The 21,481-nt window shown below is 46.3% G+C and overlaps 1 protein-coding gene across 4 annotated transcripts in view; it reads left to right on the top strand.

Moving 5' to 3' along the window:
- The window catches only part of CCDC57 (coiled-coil domain containing 57), an 85,738-nt gene extending 67,517 nt beyond the window's left edge, over positions 1-18,221 (top strand). For all 4 annotated transcript variants that reach the window (XM_077458881.1, XM_077458878.1, XM_077458877.1 and 1 more), the window contains 2 exons: positions 4,323-4,515; positions 17,948-18,221. In XM_077458881.1, coding sequence (XP_077315007.1) covers positions 4,323-4,515; positions 17,948-18,123 — 369 coding nt within the window. In that variant the 3' untranslated portion in view covers positions 18,124-18,221. The remainder of the gene's footprint in view (positions 1-4,322; positions 4,516-17,947) is intronic.
- The last annotated feature ends 3,260 nt before the right edge of the window (positions 18,222-21,481 follow it).

The following is a 21,481-nucleotide window of genomic DNA, read 5'->3' as shown; positions in this document are numbered from 1 at the left end:
ACTCCGCTTGTGTCTCTGGCCAAAGGGAAATATAGAGAGCCTGGGTTATAAAAACATATCTTCAGGTACATGGCTAAATGCTCAGTTTAAATTCACATAAACAGTATTTTCTGTTCTTCCTGCCAGAGAAATTCCAATTCTCTCCACCATTCTTGCAGTTTACATACATTTGACTTAGGCCTGTTTCATGCAGGCTTCAGCTTGTATAGGAGCACTGTGAACAGCAAGCTTTGACAAAGCATTTGCAGAGCTCTCAGCAAGCTTTGTTAAAGATTTTAAAAGTACCATTCAGCTGCAGTTTGTAAATGTTAAACACGGAGGGGAGTGCTGATTGCCACTTTAACCACTTGCCGGCCTCCTACTGTCAAATGACTGAGGGACAGTGCAGCTCTGGTTCTGGGTGGATGTCATATGAAGTGGCCCCAGAACAGCTGCTCTTGTGTGCCCATGGGGGTGCGCAGCATGGCGATCGTGGCCGCACCTCGTTGACTGACAGAGTGTGTGGGGAGGAGAACCGATCATCGGCATCTCCTCACAGGGGACACCCAGACAGGTAATCAGGGCACTGGTCATCAGTGCCCTGATTAGAGTAAAGCCCCCCCCAGTGCCACAATTCAGTGCCAAACCGTGCCCATCAGTGACACCAATCAGTGCCCATCAGTGATGCCTGTCAGTGCCCATCAGTGCCGCCCTGAAAGTACCATTCAGCTCCAGTTTGTAAATGTTGAACATGGATCCTAATGGGAGTGCTGATTGGCACTTTAACCACTTGCCAGTTGCCCACCGTCAAATGACAGAGGGACAGTGCAGCTCTCATTCTGGGTGGACGTCATATGAAGTCACCCCAGAACAGCCGCTCTTGTGTGCCCGCAAGGGGGTTGCGCAGCAGGGCGATAGCGGCCGCACCATGTTGACTGACAGAGTGTGTGGCGAGGAGAGCCGATCAGCAGCATCTCCTCGCAAGGGACACCCAGACAGGTAATCAGGGCACTGGTCATCAGTAAAGCCCCCCCAGTGCCACAATTCAGTGCCAATCCGTGCCCATCAGTGACACCAATCAGGGCCAATCAGTGATGTCAGTCAGTGTGGAATATTAGTGCCTCCTTATCAGTGCCCATAAGTGTCACCCCATTAGTGCAGCCTATCAGTGCCCATCAGTGAAGGAAAAAAGTTACTTATTTACAAAATGTATTGACAAACTAAGAAAAACATCTATTAGTACAGTATATTATAATACAATGTCGCCTATCAGTTCCCATCCGTGCCACCTATCAGTGCCCATCCATGCCCACCTGTGCCGCCTACCCATGCCCACCTGTGCCGCCTACCCATGCCCACCTGTGCTGCCTATCCATGCCGCCCATCCATGCCAGCTATCAGTGCCAATTTGTGCCACCTATCACTGCCCATCCGTGTCGCCCATCAGTGCCACCCATCAGTGCCGCCTGTCAGTGCCCATCAGTGCCGCCTATCAGTGCCACATATCAGTGTTCATCAATGCCACCTCATCAGTGCCACTTCATTGGTGCCACCTCATCGGTGCCCATCAGTGCCGCCTTATCATTGCCCATCAGTGTATCCCCATCAGTGAAGGAGAAAATGTACTTATTTACAAAGTTTTGAAACTGAACCAAAAAAAAAACATTTTTTTTTTCAAAATTTTCGGTATTTTTTTATTTGTTTGGCAAAAAATAAAAACCGCAGAGGTGATCAAATACCACCAAAAGAAAGCTCTATTTGTGGGAAAAAAATGATAACAATTTCATTTGGGTACAGTATAGCATGACCGCGCAATTGTCATTCAAAGTGCGACAGCGCTGAAAGCTTAAAATTGGTCTGGGCAGGAAGGTGTTTAAGTGCCCGGTATTGAAGTGGTTAAAGCAGAGGTTCACACAAAAATTGAACCTCCGCTTTTCACACCTTTTTACACCTCTTCCCGTCCTGCCGCGCTGTCTGCTGGGACATACACGGGTCCCAGAGGCGGCACGGACCATTTAGATTGCCCTGCACGACTTGCGCATGCGCAGTAGGGAACCGGGAAGTGAAGCCGCAAGGCTTCATTTCCTGATTCCCATAGCGAAGATGGCGGCGGCAGCATCAGAGGGACGGTTCGGTCTCGGGTGCCGACATCGCTGGACTCTGTGACAGGTGAGTGTCCTTATTTTAAAAGTCAGCAGCTGCAGTATTTGTAGCTGCTGCAGCTGCTGTATTTGTAGCTGCTGTACAACACTACGATGAGCCGAGAAAATGAAGCTCAATGCTTCCGAGCATGCATCGAATTGTTTCCGAGCATGCGTAGGAATTTTGTGGGTTGGAATTTGTACAGATGATCGAAATTTCCAATCGGAACTTTTTCCAACCACAAAATAGAGAACCTGCTCTCAATCTTTTGCTGGCTGGAATGCTGCCAGCAAAGGTCCGATGGAGCATACACACGGTTTCTGACCAAAACTCGCATCCGACTTTTTTGCTGGCAGAATTTCTGATCGTGTGTATGGGGCTTTACAGTGCAACTACAATCGTTTTCCTAAACACATTTTTTGGGGTTATTTGTTGTAAAGTTTCTTACCTGGAGATCCTGCTAACAATGTTATCAGCCTGCCATGTGAACCATTGAGCTGCCTAAACGATAGACCTGATAGGCATCCCAGGGAAAAACTGAAGGAGCATGGCAAGCTGACAACACTGCTGCTAGTTGTGAGGCAGCGATTTAGTGCTGTCATCCTGCAACAGGAAGTGCTTTTACTTTCAGGATCTCCAGGTAAGGAACGCATTCAAACAAATTAATTACTTAGGAAAACTGAGGCAACCATAATGAAAAAAAAAATTGTGGGTTTATATCTACTTTAAGTATTCTGCAAGCATCTCACCATGTCTTCGGTGTCAGTCTCCCTCTTCTATAGAGGTGCCAAAAGCTAATTGTATGATTGTTCATTCAGAGCTTACAGTCCCGTCTCTGTTCCTATTGGCACAGACTGCAAGTGTGACAGGGCCGACTATCACTACTGTGCCAAGAGTACCCCGTATACTTCCTCTGTACTAAGATATTCTGATTGCAACTCTGCATCTCTATGTTGCCTTAAACTTTGTCCTACAAATTTCCATGTTCTGTGGTGTCCATCCAGGCAGTTAGCACAGTCTGTGCTGTCCTTATAATACTGCCACGCTGTTGTCTGTGTTACAATCAGTCTTATAATATGTTTAGGCTCTAAGCTTATAACCTTGTAGAGACCCCCAATCTGGAGGGTCTCCTCCAGATTGGGTGTCATCTCCAGATTGATAGACTTGACATTCATTGCAAGGTTTACTAGGAAATACAATGTTGGAGTTTCAAAACTATTTCTGACTGATACCCTGGGCCCCTTTAAAATATTACACTTACAATTGGGGGCATTCCATAGGCAATAAAGTTCTAAGTACAGTCAGGGCCGGCGCTACCACTAGGTAAACTAGGCAGCCGCCTGGGGCACACTGCTGCCTAGGGCTCCCGGCCACTGGTGTTCCTACCCTCTTCTGTCTGCAGCAAGCAACTAATTCTCAGCATCCGCAGGCAGCCACCGTTCCTTTCGTACATAGTATCAGAGGCGCAGCGGCGGCAGAGGACTGTGCCTGTATCCCGACTCCCGAATGAATGGAAGTAAGCAAACATTCCTTGATGGGCGCTGGTGAGGCTGAATTTGATGGGTGCCGGTGAGGCTGCATTTGATGGGTGCAGGTCCCAGAAGACTGTGGCCCATTCACAAAGCACAGCACACTTTGCGCATGTGCAGTAGGAAACCGGCTATAGAGTGCTGACGCCATCATGACTAATGGAAACCGGCTGTGAAGCCTTTTGGCTTCACAGCTGGTTCCCTTAGGATGGCGCCAGCACCCTATAGCTGATTGAAGAATTGGCTGAGTGCAGACACCGCTGGATCCCTGGACAGGTAAGTTCCCAAATATTTAAGGTCAGCAGCTACAGTGTTTGTAGCTGCTGACTTCTATTTATTTTTTATTTTTTTTGGGGGGGGGGCAGCCTGGAGCTCCTTTTTAAGGCAAAAAGTGGGCTTTAGAACCACTTTAAGCATAATGGAGCTTAAAAAATCTGATGGGCACTATGGTTAAATGAATTTAAAAATGAATTTAAATTTAACATGGTTTCCTATGGAACACGTTCTGTACTGCAAATCTGCAAAATGCAAAAAGCAATAAAAATGCCATAGGTGCGAATCCAGCCTTACACAGGACTTTCATTGACAAGTATCTTTTAAAATGTTAAAAAAAAAAATTGTCAATAAGCAAAATGATGTGTCTTGTTTATTGAACATGTTAATTTCTCACAGATTGCTGAAGCAAAACCAACACATAAAGAGAACCAGTTACAATCCCCCCATGTGAATCATGTGAGCAGCGCCCGTTCCTTGCGTTCAGCAGCCTCACTGACAGAGGGCGATACATCTTTGCAGGAAGTTTGGAAGATATTGGACATGGGGTCAAGTCTGTCTCTCCTCAGCTCCCAGGAAGCAACTGAGCAAGGTGAGAATCCAGATACTGTCCTAAATAAATTAAAAGACACTAAGACCCCTTTCACACTGAGCCTGCCCGAACGTTAGCAGTAAAGTGCTGCTCGTTTTAGCAGCGCTTTACCGCTGTTTAAGTGATGGTTTTCAGCTGCTAGAGGAGCGCTTTTAACCCACGCTAGCAGCCAAAGAAGGGGTTTTTAGCGCCCGTGTTGCAACGTTGGCCGTTCATTTCAATGGGACAAAGACAAGGCGCGCCAGACTCAGTGCAGTATTAAGATAATCATTTAATAGAACAACACAAACTAAATGGCTACTCACAAGAGGGGAATGATTTCAGGCATATAAGTAAAAGATCCGGGTCACTCTTGGGTCTGGGCTGCTGTCCGTGTGGTAACAAGCTGGCTTTGTCACAATGCACATGGATGGTATGCCGCTGAAGGATGAAATGCCAGTTAAGCCTCTGTAGGTGCCTGGGATGTATTAAAGCAAGTATGCTGCAGTTCTCTGTGGAAAGCACAAAAAACGGAAGCGGAAGTGTGTGTCAGCGTGGAACGCAAGCTACACAGACCGGACGTGATGTATTCCGGTGGCTAATCAGATGACGCGTTTCACAGTCTCCACTGGAAACTGTGAAACGCGTCATCTGATTGGCCACCGGAATACGTCACTTCCGGTCGGTGTAGCTTGCATCCCACGCTGACATGCACTTCCTCTTCTGGGTCCTGGTCCCGGTTATTGTGCTGTCCACAGAGAACTGCAGCGTACTGGCTTTTCTACATATTGATCCTTGTACATTACTGTCCTGAATGTATTCAAATAGGCTGCATGTGTGCAGGTATTTAGCCATGGTGGGGCATGTCCTAAAACTGGAGCACCGAGAATCTGCTGCAGTTGTGCATGGTAGCCAATCCGCTTCTAACATCAGCTTGTTTAATTAAGCTTTGACTATAAAACCTGGAAGCAGATTGGTTTCTATGCACAGCTGTACCATACTTTGCACTCTTCAGTTTTAGTAAGTGCTGGTTCACACAGGGCCGGCTTCAAAATCATCCGACTCTGAAGGCGCCCCACATAGCTCAACCTCAGCACGGCTTGCCAATGACTTCTTTAATAGAGGTCAATGCAAGCCACTCTGAAGTCGCCCCAAAGTAGTGCAGGAACCTTTTTCTAAGTTGGAGCGACTTGAGTCGCTCCTATTAGAACGGTTCCATTACACTGCATGAAGCGTGACTTGTCAGGCGGATAAGTCGCCAACACCGGCTCTAAATCAACCCCAAGGTGCAAATCCCAGTGGCGATAATCTACTGATCCCTGCTGTTGGGATTGACCGCAGGTACAAAATAGCTGCAGCTGCTGACAGCCTGTCATTGCAACTCTGTGTCTGCTGCTATCCACGTGATGCTGTCAATCCTAGCAGTCTGGGATCTGCAGTGTGGCAAAACATCCGCTTTAATTCTTCTTCACAGAACATGAGCTGACTCTGGAATGGCCTTGAATTTGCTCTACCAAATGTTAATTGCAACAGAATTTGAATATCTTTGTTTTAAACCATAATGCCGGGTACACACGACCAAACTTTCCAGCAGACTAGGTCCAACGGTCTTCCCGACTGAGTTTCGGCGGAGTTCCGTCGGATTTTCTGAACGAACTGACTTGGCCACACACGAACGGACCAAGTCCGTTTTGAAAGTCCATTCATTTTGAACGTGATGAGGTAAGATGGGACTAAAAAAGGAAGTTCAATAGCCAGTAGCCAATAGCTTTCCTTGCGTCCGTTGGACCAGCATACAGATGAACGGTTTTCCCGATAGGAATTAGAACATGTTTCAAATCTGTCCGATGGACTTATTTCTAGGTCCGTCTGATTTTTTTTTCTTATGAAAAACAATCGGATTAACCCACACACGATCGGATTGTCCGACGGACTGATTCCGTCTGACCTAGTCTGAGATTTTGTAGAAGGACCTGCCAGATAAAAACAAAAACAATATCTGAACAGCACTCTTAAACTACAGCCAGCTTGTGGTACATGAATTTTTTTATGCTTCAAATTAACTCTGGTGCCTAACCTGTGGCCCTTTGGTATATTATATGCAGCACCTGGATCTCAGCAGTTTGTATTGGGAACATTGATTAGGGTACTAGCATTGATCTGTATTAGCCTCATGTAACGTTCCCAGTTTCATACTGTCTTCTGCAGCATATCCCTAGTCAAAATGTAGCATGCCCACCTTCTCTGACCCTCATTTCCTCTGTTAGGTCTGCAGTCTGACAGTCCTCTCAAACATTACATAAATCAAACAGTATGTGCGGCCCTGTGGTGATGTCAGGGGCCTCAATTTTAGGCCCCTGTTAGCCAGGAGGTCCTCTCTTGGCTAGAGGCCCTTGGAATCTGGTATTTAAAGGTGAATTCCAGGCATGAGTATTTCATATGTAGGTAGAAAAAGCAAAGGATGGGATTTTAAAGGTGTCGCACACAAACAATGTATAACAATATAATTTTGTTTATTATTATAAACATTAAAATATTATTTTTTTTAAACATAATTTTCATGAAAAATCTATACAGTACTGATGCAATGTATTAATATCTACATGTTTCGCCATACTATGGCACCTTTAAAATCCGTCTTTTACTTCTTCTACCTACTTTGAATGGTTTTGAGGATGCGGTGCCTAGGGAGTTTCAGACACCAGGTATCCTCATATTTTATACATAGTTACATTGGTCCACCTAGCGCCGCAGAGATACACAGATGTCGTGTGTATTCGGCTCCTCTCGGCTCCTCACCGCTGTCTCTGAGGGCAAGAGGAGCGCCGCCAACATAGACTAGGCCGAGCCGAGAGTACTGTGTACTTGGCTATGAGCTATGAGTAAGCGCTGGTCTTAGCGTGAAACGCGTCAGTAATTTTGTTCTATATTTTTCCCTTTGCTGTGATTCGTGTGATGTGGAGTTTTTTCATTTGAAGAAATAAAGGCACTTTTTACTTTTCATTCGATCCGGAGTGCGGCTGTCCAGAGTTTGTTCATTCTTCACTTATTCTTCACTTATTGTGCACTTGGCTACTCAGCTCCGCTCGCAGTCACGCCCCGTCCCGCCCCTTGACCCGGCTGCTATGATGGACACAGCATCGGTCCAATGGTGGGATGTAAAGGCTAAGAGGTGGGACTGGACGTGACTGCAAGTGGAGCCGAGCATACCCGAGTACACAGTACACTCGGCTCGGTCAATTTTAGCGGCGCTCCTCTTGCCCTCAGAGACAGCGGGGATCGGCGTATAACACGCACCCACGATTTTCCCCCTGATTTTAAGTCGAAAAAAATGTGTGTTATACCCCGATAAATACAGTACTTCCTTCTATAACAGGTTAAATGTGTAAAATCACTGATATATGTGACTGCACAGCTGCTGTACACTTAGTGATACACCACACCAATACCACACCAATACTCTGATTGGACAAATTAGAGAGCTGGGGTGGCGACGTAACGGTCTCCACCTCATCCAATCCTCCACCTTTAAATTCATTCAGAAAATGTAAAGCATTCTCTGAATGGTGCACATGCTAAGCAGCTGACCTCCTCTGTTTAGTAACTGTCAAGGGGAGACAGCTCGGCACGGGACCCAAAAGCAAGTGGAGATCACTGGAGTAGCAGTGTCTGTGATTTCCAGCTTCAAGGGGCGCATCGGCCAGGTATGGCATAGTTATGTTGGTCTAAGCTGGACCAATCTAACTATGTATAATATATCCATATCTGGAATTTTACCTTAAAGCGGAGGTCCACCCTAAAGTGGAGCTTCCGCTCATCGGAACCCTCCCCCCCCTCCGGCGCCACAATTGGCACCTTTCAGGGGGGAGGGGGGTGCAGGTACCTGTACAGTACAGGTATCTGCACCCACTTCCGGGATAGCTCTCTGCGGAAAGGGGCGTAGATTACGCCCCTTTCCAAAAGTCCCCCGCTGCCTGCTGGGAAACACACAGATCCCAGAGGCAGCGGGTCCATCCTTATTGCGCAGCGCGACTCGCGCAATGCGCAATAGGGAACCGGGAAATGAAGCCGAAAGGCTCCACTTCCTGATTCCCATACCCAAGATGGCGGCGGCAGCACCCGAGAGACGATCGAGAGATCGGCTTCGGGTGCCGACATCGCGGGCGCGCGCTGGGCGGGTAAGTGTCACTATTTTAAAAGTCAGCAGCTGCAGTATTTGTAGCTGCTGGCTTTTAAAAAAAAAAAAAAAACGCGGAGTCCCGGCGGACTCCCTCTTTAACTATCTACCTGCAACCACTTTTTAAAACGTGAAATCAAAAATGTTTTCATTCTGATTCTGTTTTGTCATTTCTCTAGTGATAAAAAAAAAAGTGTAAAATTGCCTGAAAAGAGGAGTATGTCTGGACAACCAATCAGCTTCAAATTGTTTGTCCAGACATACTCCTCTTTTCAGGCTTTTTTTTTTTTTTTGGTTTATTACGCGCTTTATAATTGCTTCTATTTGCTGCCGAGCATGTCCAGATGATCAGACCAGAGGTGTTACTGCAGGTCATTACCTACAGTTCACGAGCCATGTTTATTTTAAGGTTTATGTGGACTGTATTGCACAAATAACTTGCGTTATCTGTGTACAAGAGCTGTGCGAGCTGCAATCCCTTCCTCCCCATTTGGCTTTCTGCCAAAATCTATGTCCTAATTATTGTCGCTGGAGACGCATGATGCAAAACATATACAGGCAGCATGGGATTTATTGTTCAAATAAAAGTTTGGAGGACTGATTGTTCATTAGATTGAACTGTTTGGTATATTAACGTTAATGGACTAATCAATAGTAACTTATGTTTTAAGTTAGAATTAAAGAGGAAGTAAAGGCAAAAAAAATAAAAATAAATACACCCTGCAAAGCAAAGGTGTAATTTAAGTTTTTATTAATGTGGGCGCAAACTCCTATGCATAATTTGTGCCTATAGATAAGCCTATAATAAGGCTTACCTATAGGTACTGTAAATACCTCCTTACCGTGCGCCATCTAGGAGATATTTACTGTACATGCTGCCAGCCACGTTAACGGCACCGGCGCTCTAAAGGAACGGCAATCCGGGCCGTTCCTTCAGAGTTCTGTGCCGTAAACGGTGACATAGCCAGAGTTCTGGAACCCGGAAGGAAGACGGGTGAATACAGTAACCTTGTCAGAGGTGAAAGCTCGCCACTGGAAGGGCTTCATTCTAAAGTAAGTTTCACATAATGTGCTAGTATGTGATGCATACCAGCACATTATGGCTTTACCTTGCAGACTTAAAAAAAACAAAAAAACAGCGGTTTACTACCGCTTTAATGTTTTAATACAAAATACAGACAATGAAGTAGAAAACAGTAGATATGTAGTAAAGTATATTACATAAATTGAATTGAGTCTATTGGTTGAGTTGTACAAAAAAAAAAAGGAGTATTTAAAGTAGAACTTTAGTCAGGAAGTGAAGTCCTGCTAGATCACTTTAGGCTGGTCCCTTTTAACAGGTATAGTTATGTCAAATATTAAAACTAAGAGCCCAATACGTTTTAAAGAGGAAGTAAACCCTGATGAGTTTACTTCCTCTTTCATTCCCTGCAAAGGTAAAGCATAATGGACTACTATGCATCGCATAGTAGCCCATTATGTGTCACTTACCTGACACAGGAGCCAGCAAAGTCACCGCTGTCCCCTGTAGTCCAGCGCATCCATCTTCTCAGTGTGTCCCGCTGCTCCACCGCTGTCATGCACACGGGAGCCGCCACTCGCGGCATAGCGCCGTTGACCGTGGTGCGCTCAGTGCCCCTGCGCGCCGCTGTCTATGGCGCATGCGCCGTAGACAGCGGTGCCTGTCTTTCGGCAAATATCTCCTAAACCGTGTAGGTTTAGGAGATATTTCTTGGACCTACAGGTAAGCCTTAATCTAGGCTTACCTGTAGGTCAAAGTTGGTTGTAAGGGTTTACAACCACTTTAAAATCCAGTAACACACTGGGTTTGATTTACTAAAAGCATATAGACTGTGCAGTTTGCAAAGTGTAGTTGCTCTCTGCAGGTGTGATTGCTCCAGAGCTTAGTAAACTTCCATCATTCAATCATGTGCAAGGAAAAATGCTGTTTTTTAACATTTTCCTTGCCCGTGGTTGGGTACTCTTTGCAAAGTGCAGCTTTACTTACCGTATATACTCGAGTATAGGCCGACCCGAATATAAGCCGAGGCCCCCAATTTACCCCCAAAAAAACTGGCAAACTTATTGACTCGTGTATAAGCCGAGGGTAAGACATGCCTGTCCATCCCTGTGTGTGTGTCCGTCCATCCCTGTGTGTCCGTCCATCCCTGTGTGTCCGTCCATCCCTGTGTGTCCGTCCATCCATCCCTGTGTGTGTGTGTGTCCATCCATCCATCCATCCCTGTGTGTGTGTGTCTCCATCCATCCATCCATCCATCCCTGTGTGTGTGTGTCTCCATCCATCCATCCATCCCTGTGTGTGTGTGTGTCCATCCATCCATCCATCCCTGTGTGTGTGTGTCTCCATCCATCCATCCATCCATCCCTGTGTGTGTGTGTCTCCATCCATCCATCCATCCCTGTGTGTGTGTGTATCCATCCGTGTGTGTGTGTGTGTGTGTGTGTGTGTGTGTGTGTGTGTCCAGCCTACCTGTGTCCCGAGCCTTTGTCCCGAGCCTCCGTCCCGTGCCGAGCCTCCTTGCCTCCGTGCCTCGCCGCCGTGCCTTGCCTCCGTTCCGTCCCGTCCCGTCCCGTCCCGTGCCGTGCCTTGCCTTGCCTCCGTCCCGTGCCCTCTTCGTTCGTCGGCGCCTCGGCGGCCATTGTAAAATTCAAAAGCTGCGCCGCCGCCTTCGCCTGTGATAGGCGGAACACTGAATTTCCCAGCAGCCTGTGTTCCGCCTATCACGTACATCGTATCATCCTCGTCCGTAGTACGAGGATGATACGATGTCCGTGATAGGCGGAACACAGGCTGCTGGGAAATTCAGTGTTCCGCCTATCACAGGCGGAGCCGGAGGCGCGGCTTTTGAACTATAGAATGGCCGCTGTCTGTCTGCTCGACACGCTGATCGAGCGGGCAGACAGCGATGACTCGAGTATAAGCCGAGGGGGGCACTTTCAGCCTCAAAAAAGAGGCTGAAAATCTCGGCTTATACTCGAGTATATACGGTAATTCACTAAGCTCTGGAGCAAATTCCCTTGCGGATGCAACTGCACTTTGCAAAGTGCACAGTCTATTTGCCTTTAGTAAATCAACCTCTGTGTCTCACCTTGCTCTGCATATGAACGCTAGAGGCCGGTGTACTGACAGCCTAAAGATTTACTGCTGCTTGGGAGTTCTGGGCTTTAGCAAAATAGCCGCCTCCAGCAAGAAAAAAAAAACAGGAACAATGCTGGAGGCAATTTACAGCACACACTCATTTTGGTAGCATAATTATTATTGTGGAAAGAGCATACGTTTTTATCAAGTTGTTACGGGTAAAGTTCTGCTTTAAACAGAAAGTCTCCTCATTTGTAATACAGAGGTGCATAAAAAAGGCCATACGGCTCAGTAGTGTTTACCCAGGGTAGATATACTTTAGTAGAGTCAATAAGCAATAAAGTAAAGAATAATTTCCGCCTTTACTTTTACAGTATATTCAAGGGTTAACAATTAACAGTAGTTTTAGAAAATAGACTTAATGGAAATCCAAATACAGACAAAAATTTGCACCATGATGACCAACCAAATGATTCTTTAGAAAAGAACTGTTCAGCCTGCATCCTTGCCTGATATAGGATTCAAACTTCTCAACAGTCCTGGGTCATCTTTGTTGTATTTTTTCTTTTCAAGATGCACCAAATATTTTCAAATAGTGAAAGGTCTTGACTGCAGGCAGGCCAGTTAAGCACCCAGACTCTATGAATCCATGCTGTTGCCATAGATGCAGTATTTTGCAGTTTAGCATTGTTCTGCTGAAATATGCAAGACCTTCCCTGAAAAAAAAGATATCTGGGTAGAAGCTTATGCTGCTCTAATTTGCAGATATATCTTTCAGCATTGATAGTACCTTTCCAGATGTGCAAGCTGCCCATTACCATATGCATTAATTCACCCCCATACCGTCGGAGATTCCGACCTTTGAACTGAGCGCCGATGACAAGCTACAAAGGTCCCTTTCCTTATTAGTTTGGAGGACACAGCGCCCAAAAAGAATGTCAAATTTTGATTAGTCTGATCACAGAACTGTTTTCCAGACCATTTTAAATTAGCTTTGGCTCAGAGAAGAAGAAGAGGAATTATCTTGAGCCCCATTTAATTGGGCACAGCAGCCCTTTCATTTGAATGGCCTGCTGTGCCTGCATTAAATGCAGGAAAAAGGTTCCTGCACCATTATTGAACCGCAGCAGCCGGGAAATTGCATGGTGCAGTTCCCACACCTGAAAACATGCTGTATTTTTAGATGCATTAGGGTGCCTTTAAGAATGACTGGCAGCCCCGCACGTCTGTAAAGAGCAGTGTGTTTTGGCTGCGATTGGTTGAGGGTGCAGAAACAGCTGCGATTCCCGCAACCACCCGCAGTACTGTGAACCTAACCGAAATTCACAGACAGTTTGTAAAATCCATGATTTTTACATCTGTCTGTGAATATCCGTTATAGACATGCAGACTGCATGTCCATAACAGGCATTCATAGACACAGATGTAAAAATCACGGATTTTTTAAACTGTCCTTGAATTTAATGGCTGTTAGCAACCCTGGTACTTTGTGGAGAGGTAGAAGGGAGGTCGTGGACAGGGGGCTTTGGGGGGAGCAACTTAGATCTGGAGGGGCGCAACCCACTTTTACACACCCCTCCCTGGATCAGGACGTCGCTCCAAACTGTATGAAAAAGCCAGGAGGAAACTGGTCAGAGAGGCTACCAAGAGGCCTACAGCAACTCTGAAGCAGTTGCAGGAATTTATGACAGAGTGGTCATTGTGTGCATGTGACAACAATATAACACATTCTCCACAAATGTGGCTTGTATGTGAGGGTTGCAAAAAAAAGACACGAAAAAAGAAAAGAAAGGCCACATGCAGTCACAGCTGAGCTTTGCCAAAAAGCACATTGAAGATTCTGAGGCCTCATGGAAAAAAGGTGTTCTGGTCAGATGAGACTAAAATTGAATTACTAACACTAAATGATATGTCTGGCACAAATCCAATACAGCTCACCATCCAAATAACACCATTCCTACAGTAAAGCATGGAGGTGGTAATATCCTGTAAGCCCTTGTACACACGGTCGGACATTCCGACAACAAAATCCGTCTGATTTTTTCCAAAACTGGTGTTGCATACACACGGTCGGACAAAGTTGTCAGAAAATCCAATTGTTCATAACGTGATGACGTTCGTTTCTTGCGACAGGACTACGTTGCGGCTAGTAGCCAATAGCTTTGGTCTCGTAATTTGATCTGAGCATGCGTAGCACTTTGTGCGATCAGAATTCTCTACAAACAATCGGACAAAGTCCGATCGGATCATGTTGTTGGAAAATTTTATATCCAGCTCTCAAACTTTGTTGGTCGGACATTCCGACGGAAAAACTCAGATGGAGCCCACACACGGTCGGATTATCCGACAACACAGTCCGATCAGACATTTTCCGTCGGAATGTCCGACCGTGTGTACAAGGGCTTATGGGGGTATTTCTCTGCAGCAGGGACTGGAGCAAGTGTCGGGATAGAAGGAAAAATGGATTAGGCCGCGTACACACGGGCGGATTGTCTGCCCAACTAAGTTCGTCAGACAATCCGACAGACAGTCCGTTCAACTTTTGAATGAACGGACTTGACCACACACGATGAACAGACAGTCCGCTGAAAACTTGCGCGATGACGTGTACAGCACGTATGACGGAACTAGAAAAACGACGTCCAATACACTGCAATGCAACCTTCGGCCGTGTAAATCCTTTCTGAGCATGCGCCATACTTAGTCCGTCCAACTTGCCTACACACGAGCGGACTGTCCGCTGAAACCAAGTTTAGACGGACAAAACCAAGTTTGGACGGACAAAATTACGGAAATTCCGAAAGACAAAGTCTGTCAGACTGTCCGCTGAAAAAGTCCGCTGAAGCCCACACACGAGCGGATTGTCCGCTGAAACACGGTTCAGCGGACTAAGTTGGGCAGACAATCTGCCCGTGTGTATGCGGCCTTAGGCAAAATACCAACAAATTCTTGAGGAAAATCTGCTGCCCTCTGCCAGAACGTTGTCAATGGGAAGAAGATTCACCTTCCAACATGACCCAAAGCACACAGAAAAAATGAACACAGAGTGATTGAAGGAGTAAGCCCCTGTACACACGGTCGGAGATTCTGCCAACCAAATCCGTCCGATTTTGTCCATCAGATTTAGTCTGACGGATTGTGTCCGAAACTGTTGCATACACACGGTCGGACTAAGTTGTCGAAAAATCTGATCTTTCAGAACGTGATGACGTAATTTCGTTACGATGGGACTAGATTCAGGCTAGTAGCCAATAGCTTTGGTGTAGGAATTTGATCTGAGCATGCGTGGCACTTTGTCCGATCAAAATTCTCTACACATGATCGGATTACGTCCGACCGGCCCAGTTGGTCGGGAAATATTTCCAACATATTGGAAAATTGGGTCCGACGGATATTCGGACGGAATCAGTCCGATGCATACCACACACAGTCGGATTATCTGACGACACGGTCCGATAAGACGCATTCCGACGGATTCTCCGACCGTGTGTACGCGGCATTAAAGGTGAATGTCCTTGCTTGGCCAAGTCAGATCCCAGACTTAAACCTCATTGAAAATCTGTGGAATCACTTGAAGAATGCAGTCCAAAAACAGTCACCATCAAATTTAACTGAACTTTAGCAGTTCTGCAAAGAAGAGCGTGCAAATCTTGCAAAGTCTAGATGTGCAAAATTAGTAGAGACTTATTCCAACAGACTAAAGGCTGGAATTAAAGCAAAAGGTGGTTCAACAAAATACTGACACAAGGGGGTGATCCTTTTTCAAACTCAGTGATTTCAAAAACGGCACCCCTGGCATGCCTGCATTCTCTGTGCCACCACGGCCTTTATGCAAATAGGTATACACGGCATCCCCTGCAACCCTACATTGAATTTTATTTTTATTTTTTCTGACATTTTGGTGTTTATATTTTTCACATGGATGTTATAAAGAATAAATACAGCTGGATAAAAAAAATAAAAACGAAAACTGTGTCTTCATTTCAGGCCGCAAAGCAACAAAATGTGATTATTTTAAAAGGGGGTGATTCTTTTCTATACGCACTGTACTTGCTGCTCTGATATTTCAGCTTTGGCCCTGCACACCTGTATGTTGAAAGAGTGAAATAGCATTGCAGACGCCTGAGAGGGCCATCTATTTGCTATGTTATTGCCTAACTTAGCATGGAGCTGTCACTGGGTTATCTGTGCACTTCCCCATCAGACACAATGTCAACAGTGTTCACATCAGCCTATTGGGCTATTACGAGTTATCTGTCTGGGTGAAATGCTACACATTGCTGAGTGCTGGTAAATCATCCATCTACTTGCACTCATTACTCAGCAGCTGCTGTGTACCAACTGACTTTTTCATGGTGGTGAGATAGGTAGTGCGTATCATTAACCCCTCCATGCCAACGTAATGCATATATGCAGCCTTTTTCTTTTTTGTGGTTGTACCGGGGTGACCCCGGTACCGTTTTTTAGAGCTGACTTTCTTGTAATAACAACCGATGCAGCTAATCAGCCACTCGGCTGATATTACAAGCAGCAGGAGGGTACGTAAACCCCCCCCCCTCCGCCTTCCGCTGCTGGCCTGGGCTCTCTCGTCCCACTTGGAGGCCCGAGCGCCCAGCGGGCATGTCCGCCAGCTGGCCGGAGACCCGAACAAAGCCAGAATTGGCTTTGATCGGGTCTCGGATCTAGTAACTCAGAAGCGATGTAATCACATCACTTCTGGTTTACTGGAGCCTTAAAGGCACCAGATTTAAAAAATAAAAAAAAATGACAGTATTCAAAGCAGCCAAACTTGGTGTTTTTAATGCTTTTAAGTGCAAAGGAGGGATTTGGGGTCTTATAGATCTCAGATCCCTCCAAAAAAATACCTGACACGTGTGTCACCATTCCACAAGTGTGCACAATTTTAAAGCATGACATGTTAGGTATCTATTTACTCGGCGTAACAATCTTTCACATTATAGAAGAAAATTGGGCTAATTCATGAAAGTGTATTTTTTCCCAAAACAATTGCGTTTGCAAAACTGCTGCGCAAATACAGTATAACATAAAATATTGCAACAACCACCATTTTATTCTCTAGGGTCTCTGCTAAAAAAAATATATATATACATATATAATGTTTGGGGGTTCCAAGTAATTTTCTAGCAAAAAATACTGATTTTAACTTGTAAGCAACAAGTGTCTGTAAAAGGCTAATGACTTGTACACACGGTCGGACATTCCAACCACAAAATCCGTAGCACTTTGTCCGTCGGAATTCTTTACAAAAGAAGTCCGATCTGATTTTTTTGTCGGAAAATTTTAGATCCTGCTCTCAAATTTTTTCCGTCGGAATTTCCAATGGAAAAAGTCAGATAGAGCCCACACACGATCGGATTTTCCAACAATATAATCCGATCGGACCTTTTCTGATGGAATTTCCGACCGTGTGTACCAGGGCATTAGTCTTCAAGGGGTAAAGAGAACCTATCACAAAATATCCAGCATTACCTGTACATGAAAAAAGTCTCCCTCCCTCTTTCCCCCCTGTTATTCTCTCTCTCCTCCCCCCTCTTCTCTCTCCCCCCCTCTCTCTCTCTCTCTCTCTCTCTCTCTCTCTCTCCCCCCTCTCTTTCTCCCATCCCTCCCTCCTCCTCCTCCTCCTCCTCTCTCTCCTCCCTCCTCCTCTTCTTCTTCTCTCTCTCATTACAACACAGAGCCCCACCCCACCCCCTCTCTCCCCCGATTGTCTGGCTGACTTTAATTGACAGCCGCATGAGCCAATGGCACCGTGCTGTGTCTCAGCCAATCGGGAGGAGTGTCCCGGACGGCTTAAACATTCATGAACATCGCTGGAGAGAGATGGGGCTCAGGTAAATAATTAGAGGGTGCTGGGGAAGCTGCTACACACGAGGGTTTTTATTATCTTCAGGCATAGAATGCATGAAGATAAACCTTGTGCCTTTACAACTCCTTTAAATGATGCTGGGTGACCGTCCCTGGATTGCAGAACAGTGAGCTGAGGACAGCCCCAGGGATAAGGAGAGTATTGCAATGAAACCTGTTTTTTTAACTTATGAAGGCCTAAAAAAAATCTATAAAAAATTAATGAAGCTGCTTTTATACTAATTAGAGCAGAAGTCCTTTTATCTGTTTGGTAATGCTGTGTGCTAATTTTTTTTGTTTTTAACTCACAGCACTCCCTGGTAAGACTCAGACGGGTAATCACAAAAAAGGCCCTACTACTGTGACACCACCGTCTGCAATTAGGAAAAGTCCAGACAAGATGGGACGACCAGTGACGGCAAAGCATACAAGGGGCAGAGGGACACACAGCACCTCCAAAATCCGCAACTACAATATAAGAGACTGAGCCGATCCTCCCAGAGAACGGCACTTACTCTGTGTCTATCCAATGGATAGTTTTTTATGGCTGTTATGTGTCATTAAATTTTATTTTGTTAAAACCATTATCAGCTTCTGTATGGATTGAAATACACTTTTTACAGTCATATATTAGTTCCCTTAAAGGGTTAGAAATGTGGAAGCTGTCTTTGCTGATTTGTTATTACAAATGCAGGCTCTGGGGTTGCCATACTATTTCTAATTTCACAGCCTAACAAGCACAGTATGTAGGATGGGGACAGACTTTTCCCACTACATTGGCTGTATGCTCTTTCCATGTTGATGACACTTTAGATGGCGAGTCCTAGAACCTTCATATTTAAAGGATAAGTTTGCCTTTAGTAACTTATTACACTCATATTCAGGGTATGACATGGACCATGTTACTAAAGTACCTGCCCGCACCCTGACGTGATCCCCCATTGTGACAATGGGACACTTAAAAAACAGCGCATCAGACTTCTGTGAATAAATGAACTACAAGTGCCCTCTTCCACCATGGCAGACGGCTTGTAGTTCTCAATAAAGTGCGAGGGTGCTGGTGAGCGATCTCATAGTTCTTGTAGTCTGTTGATCTTCTTGGACTTCTGTAACTGCCTGCCTATACAGGAGGTACAGGTAGACAGACTGACAGTCTGCAGGAGCTTGGCATTGTACCCATGATCTGCTCACCAAGAGTGCAATGCTCTGCAGGCACCTAAGAAAAAAAATTATAAATGCACATTTTATTTACCAGCAAAAAATATGCATTTATTTATTTTTTTAAAGGTGAACTTGTCCTTTCAGAGCAAGTCACCAATGGAAGCTTTAAAGCGGGAGTCCGCCGGGACTCCGCGTTTTTTTTTTTTTTTTTTAAAGCCAGCAGCTACAAATACTGCAGCTGCTGACATTTAAAATAGTGACACTTACCTGTCCAGCGCGCCCGCGATGTCAGCACCCGAAGCCGATCTCTAGATCGTCTCTCGGGTGCTGCCGCCGCCATCTTGGGTATGGGAATCAGGAAGTGGAGCCTTTCGGCTTCATTTCCCGGTTCCCTACTGCGCATGCGCGAGTCGCGCTGCGCAATAAGGACGGTCCCCGCTGCCTCTGGGATCTGTGTGTTTCCCAGCAGGCAGCGGGGCACTTGCGGAAAGGGGCGGGCACTTGCGGAAAGGGGCATAATCTACGCCCCTTTCCGCAGAGAGCTATCCCGGAAGTGGGTGCAGATACCTGTACTGTACAGGTATCTGCACCCCCCTCCCCCCTGAAAGGTGCCAATTGTGGCGCCGGAGGGGGGGAGGGTTCCGATGAGCGGAAGGTCCACTTTAGGGTGGACCTCCGCTTTAAACTATAGTATTTACATTTGACATTTGTTCACCTTTATTTCTCTTTCCCTCCATATTCTTTCTTTTGCCCCGTACACACGGTCGGATTCTCAGATGGAAAATGTTCCATGGGAGCTTTTTGCCGGAAATTCCAACTGTGTTTAGGCTCCATCTGACATTTTCCATAGGAATTTCTGTCACACAAAATTTGAGATCTGGATCTCAAATTTTCCGACAACAATATCCGTTGTCGGAAATTCCGATCGTGCATACACAATTCTGACGCACAAAGTGGCAGCACGCTCAGAATCAAGCAGAAGAGCCGCACTGGCTCTTGAACTTAATTTTTCTCAGCTCGTCGTGCGTGTTGTACATACCGCGTTCTTGACGATCGCAATTTCTGACCAACTTTGTGTGACCGTGTGTATGCAAGACAAGTTTGAGCCAACATCCGTCAGAATGTCCGATCGTGTGTACGGGGCATGTCTCTTTTTCTTTCACTTTGAGGCGGCACAGTGGTATAGTGGTTAGCACTCTCACCTAGCAGTAAGGCCGCGTACACACGGGCGGATTGTCTGTCCAACTTAGTCCGCTGAACCGTGTTTCAGCGGACAATCCGCTCGTGTGTGGGCTTCAGCGGACTTTTTCAGCGGACTGTCTGACGAACAAAGTCTTACGGAATTTCCGAAATTTTGTCCGTTCAAACTTGGTTTTGTCCGTCCAAACTTGGTTTCAGCGGACAGTCCGCTCGTGTGTAGGCAAGTTGGACGGACTAAGTATGGCGCATGCTCAGAAAGGATTTACACGGCCGAAGGTTGCATTGCAGTGTATAGGACGTCGTTTTTCTAGTCCCGTCGTACGTGCTGTACACGTCATCGCGCACGCTTTCAGCAGACTGTCTGCTCATCGTGTGTGGTCAAGTCCGTTCATGCAAATTTTGAACAGACTGTCTGTCGGATTGTCTGACGAACTTAGTTGGGCAGACAATCCGCCCGTGTGTACGCGGCCTAAGAAGGGTTGCTGGTTCGCATCCCAACCATGATACTACCTGCCTGGAGTTTGCATGTTTGCCTGCGTGGGTTTCCTCCGGGTACTCCGGTTTCCTCCCACACTCCAAAGACATGCAGGTAGGTTAATTGGCTTCTGTCCCAAATTGGCCCTAGTATATGAATGGGAACCTTGGATTGTGGGCTCCTTGAGGGTAGGGATGGATGTGAGTGTGCAATGTACAGGGATAGGGACAATTGTAGACCCTCACTCAGGTTGAACTGGATGGACTGGTGTCTTTATCCACTTGCCGACGCCGCACGACGATGTACGTCGACAGAATGGCACGGGCAGGCATAAGGGCTTACATGTACGTCCTTGCCTGCCCGCGGGTCGGGGGCCCGATCGGGCCCCCGCCCGGTGCCTGCGGCAGTCGGTATTCGTTCGGGAGCGATCCCGGACGAGGGGACGGCCATTCATTCATGGCCACCCCTTCGTGATCGCTCCCGACGAATGAAAATGTCCCGTGACATCACTTCCTCTCCTGTAATGTAAACACAGGAGAGGAAGTGATGTATTCTCTCCTCCGTGTCGGTATTTTTCGTTCCGGCACCGAGGAGAGAGCATCGGTGAGTTGCACAAGCACTACACTACACAGTAGAACATGCCAGGCACACTCACACCCCCCCTTTACCCCCCGATCACCCCCCAATTACCCCTGCCCCCCCGATCACCCCCCAATTACCCCTGCCCCCCCCAGTCACAGTGACACCAATTGCTTTTTTTTTTTTTTTTTTTTTTTTTGCATTGGTGTCATTTGTGACTGTAATAACTGTTAGGGCAGTTAGGGTTAGCCCCCTTTAGTTCTAATGTGCCCCCCTAACCCCCCCAATAAAGGTTTAACCCCGTGATCACCCCCCCTCGCCAGTGTCACTAAGGCTGGGTTCACATTGCAGCGGTTTATGAGAACGAATGTGATTCGCACCGCACTGCAGTGCAAATCACATCCGATCTCTGTGCGATTCGAGTTCAGCC

Source organism: Lithobates pipiens, unplaced genomic scaffold (genome assembly GCF_037356315.1).
Source record: "Lithobates pipiens isolate NorthernLeopardFrog02 unplaced genomic scaffold, aLitPip1_a1.2 Scaffold_28, whole genome shotgun sequence".
Taxonomy (NCBI): Eukaryota; Metazoa; Chordata; class Amphibia; order Anura; family Ranidae; genus Lithobates; species Lithobates pipiens.
Note: the sequence above shows the minus strand (reverse complement) of the source record. Positions and strands in the feature narration are given on the sequence as shown.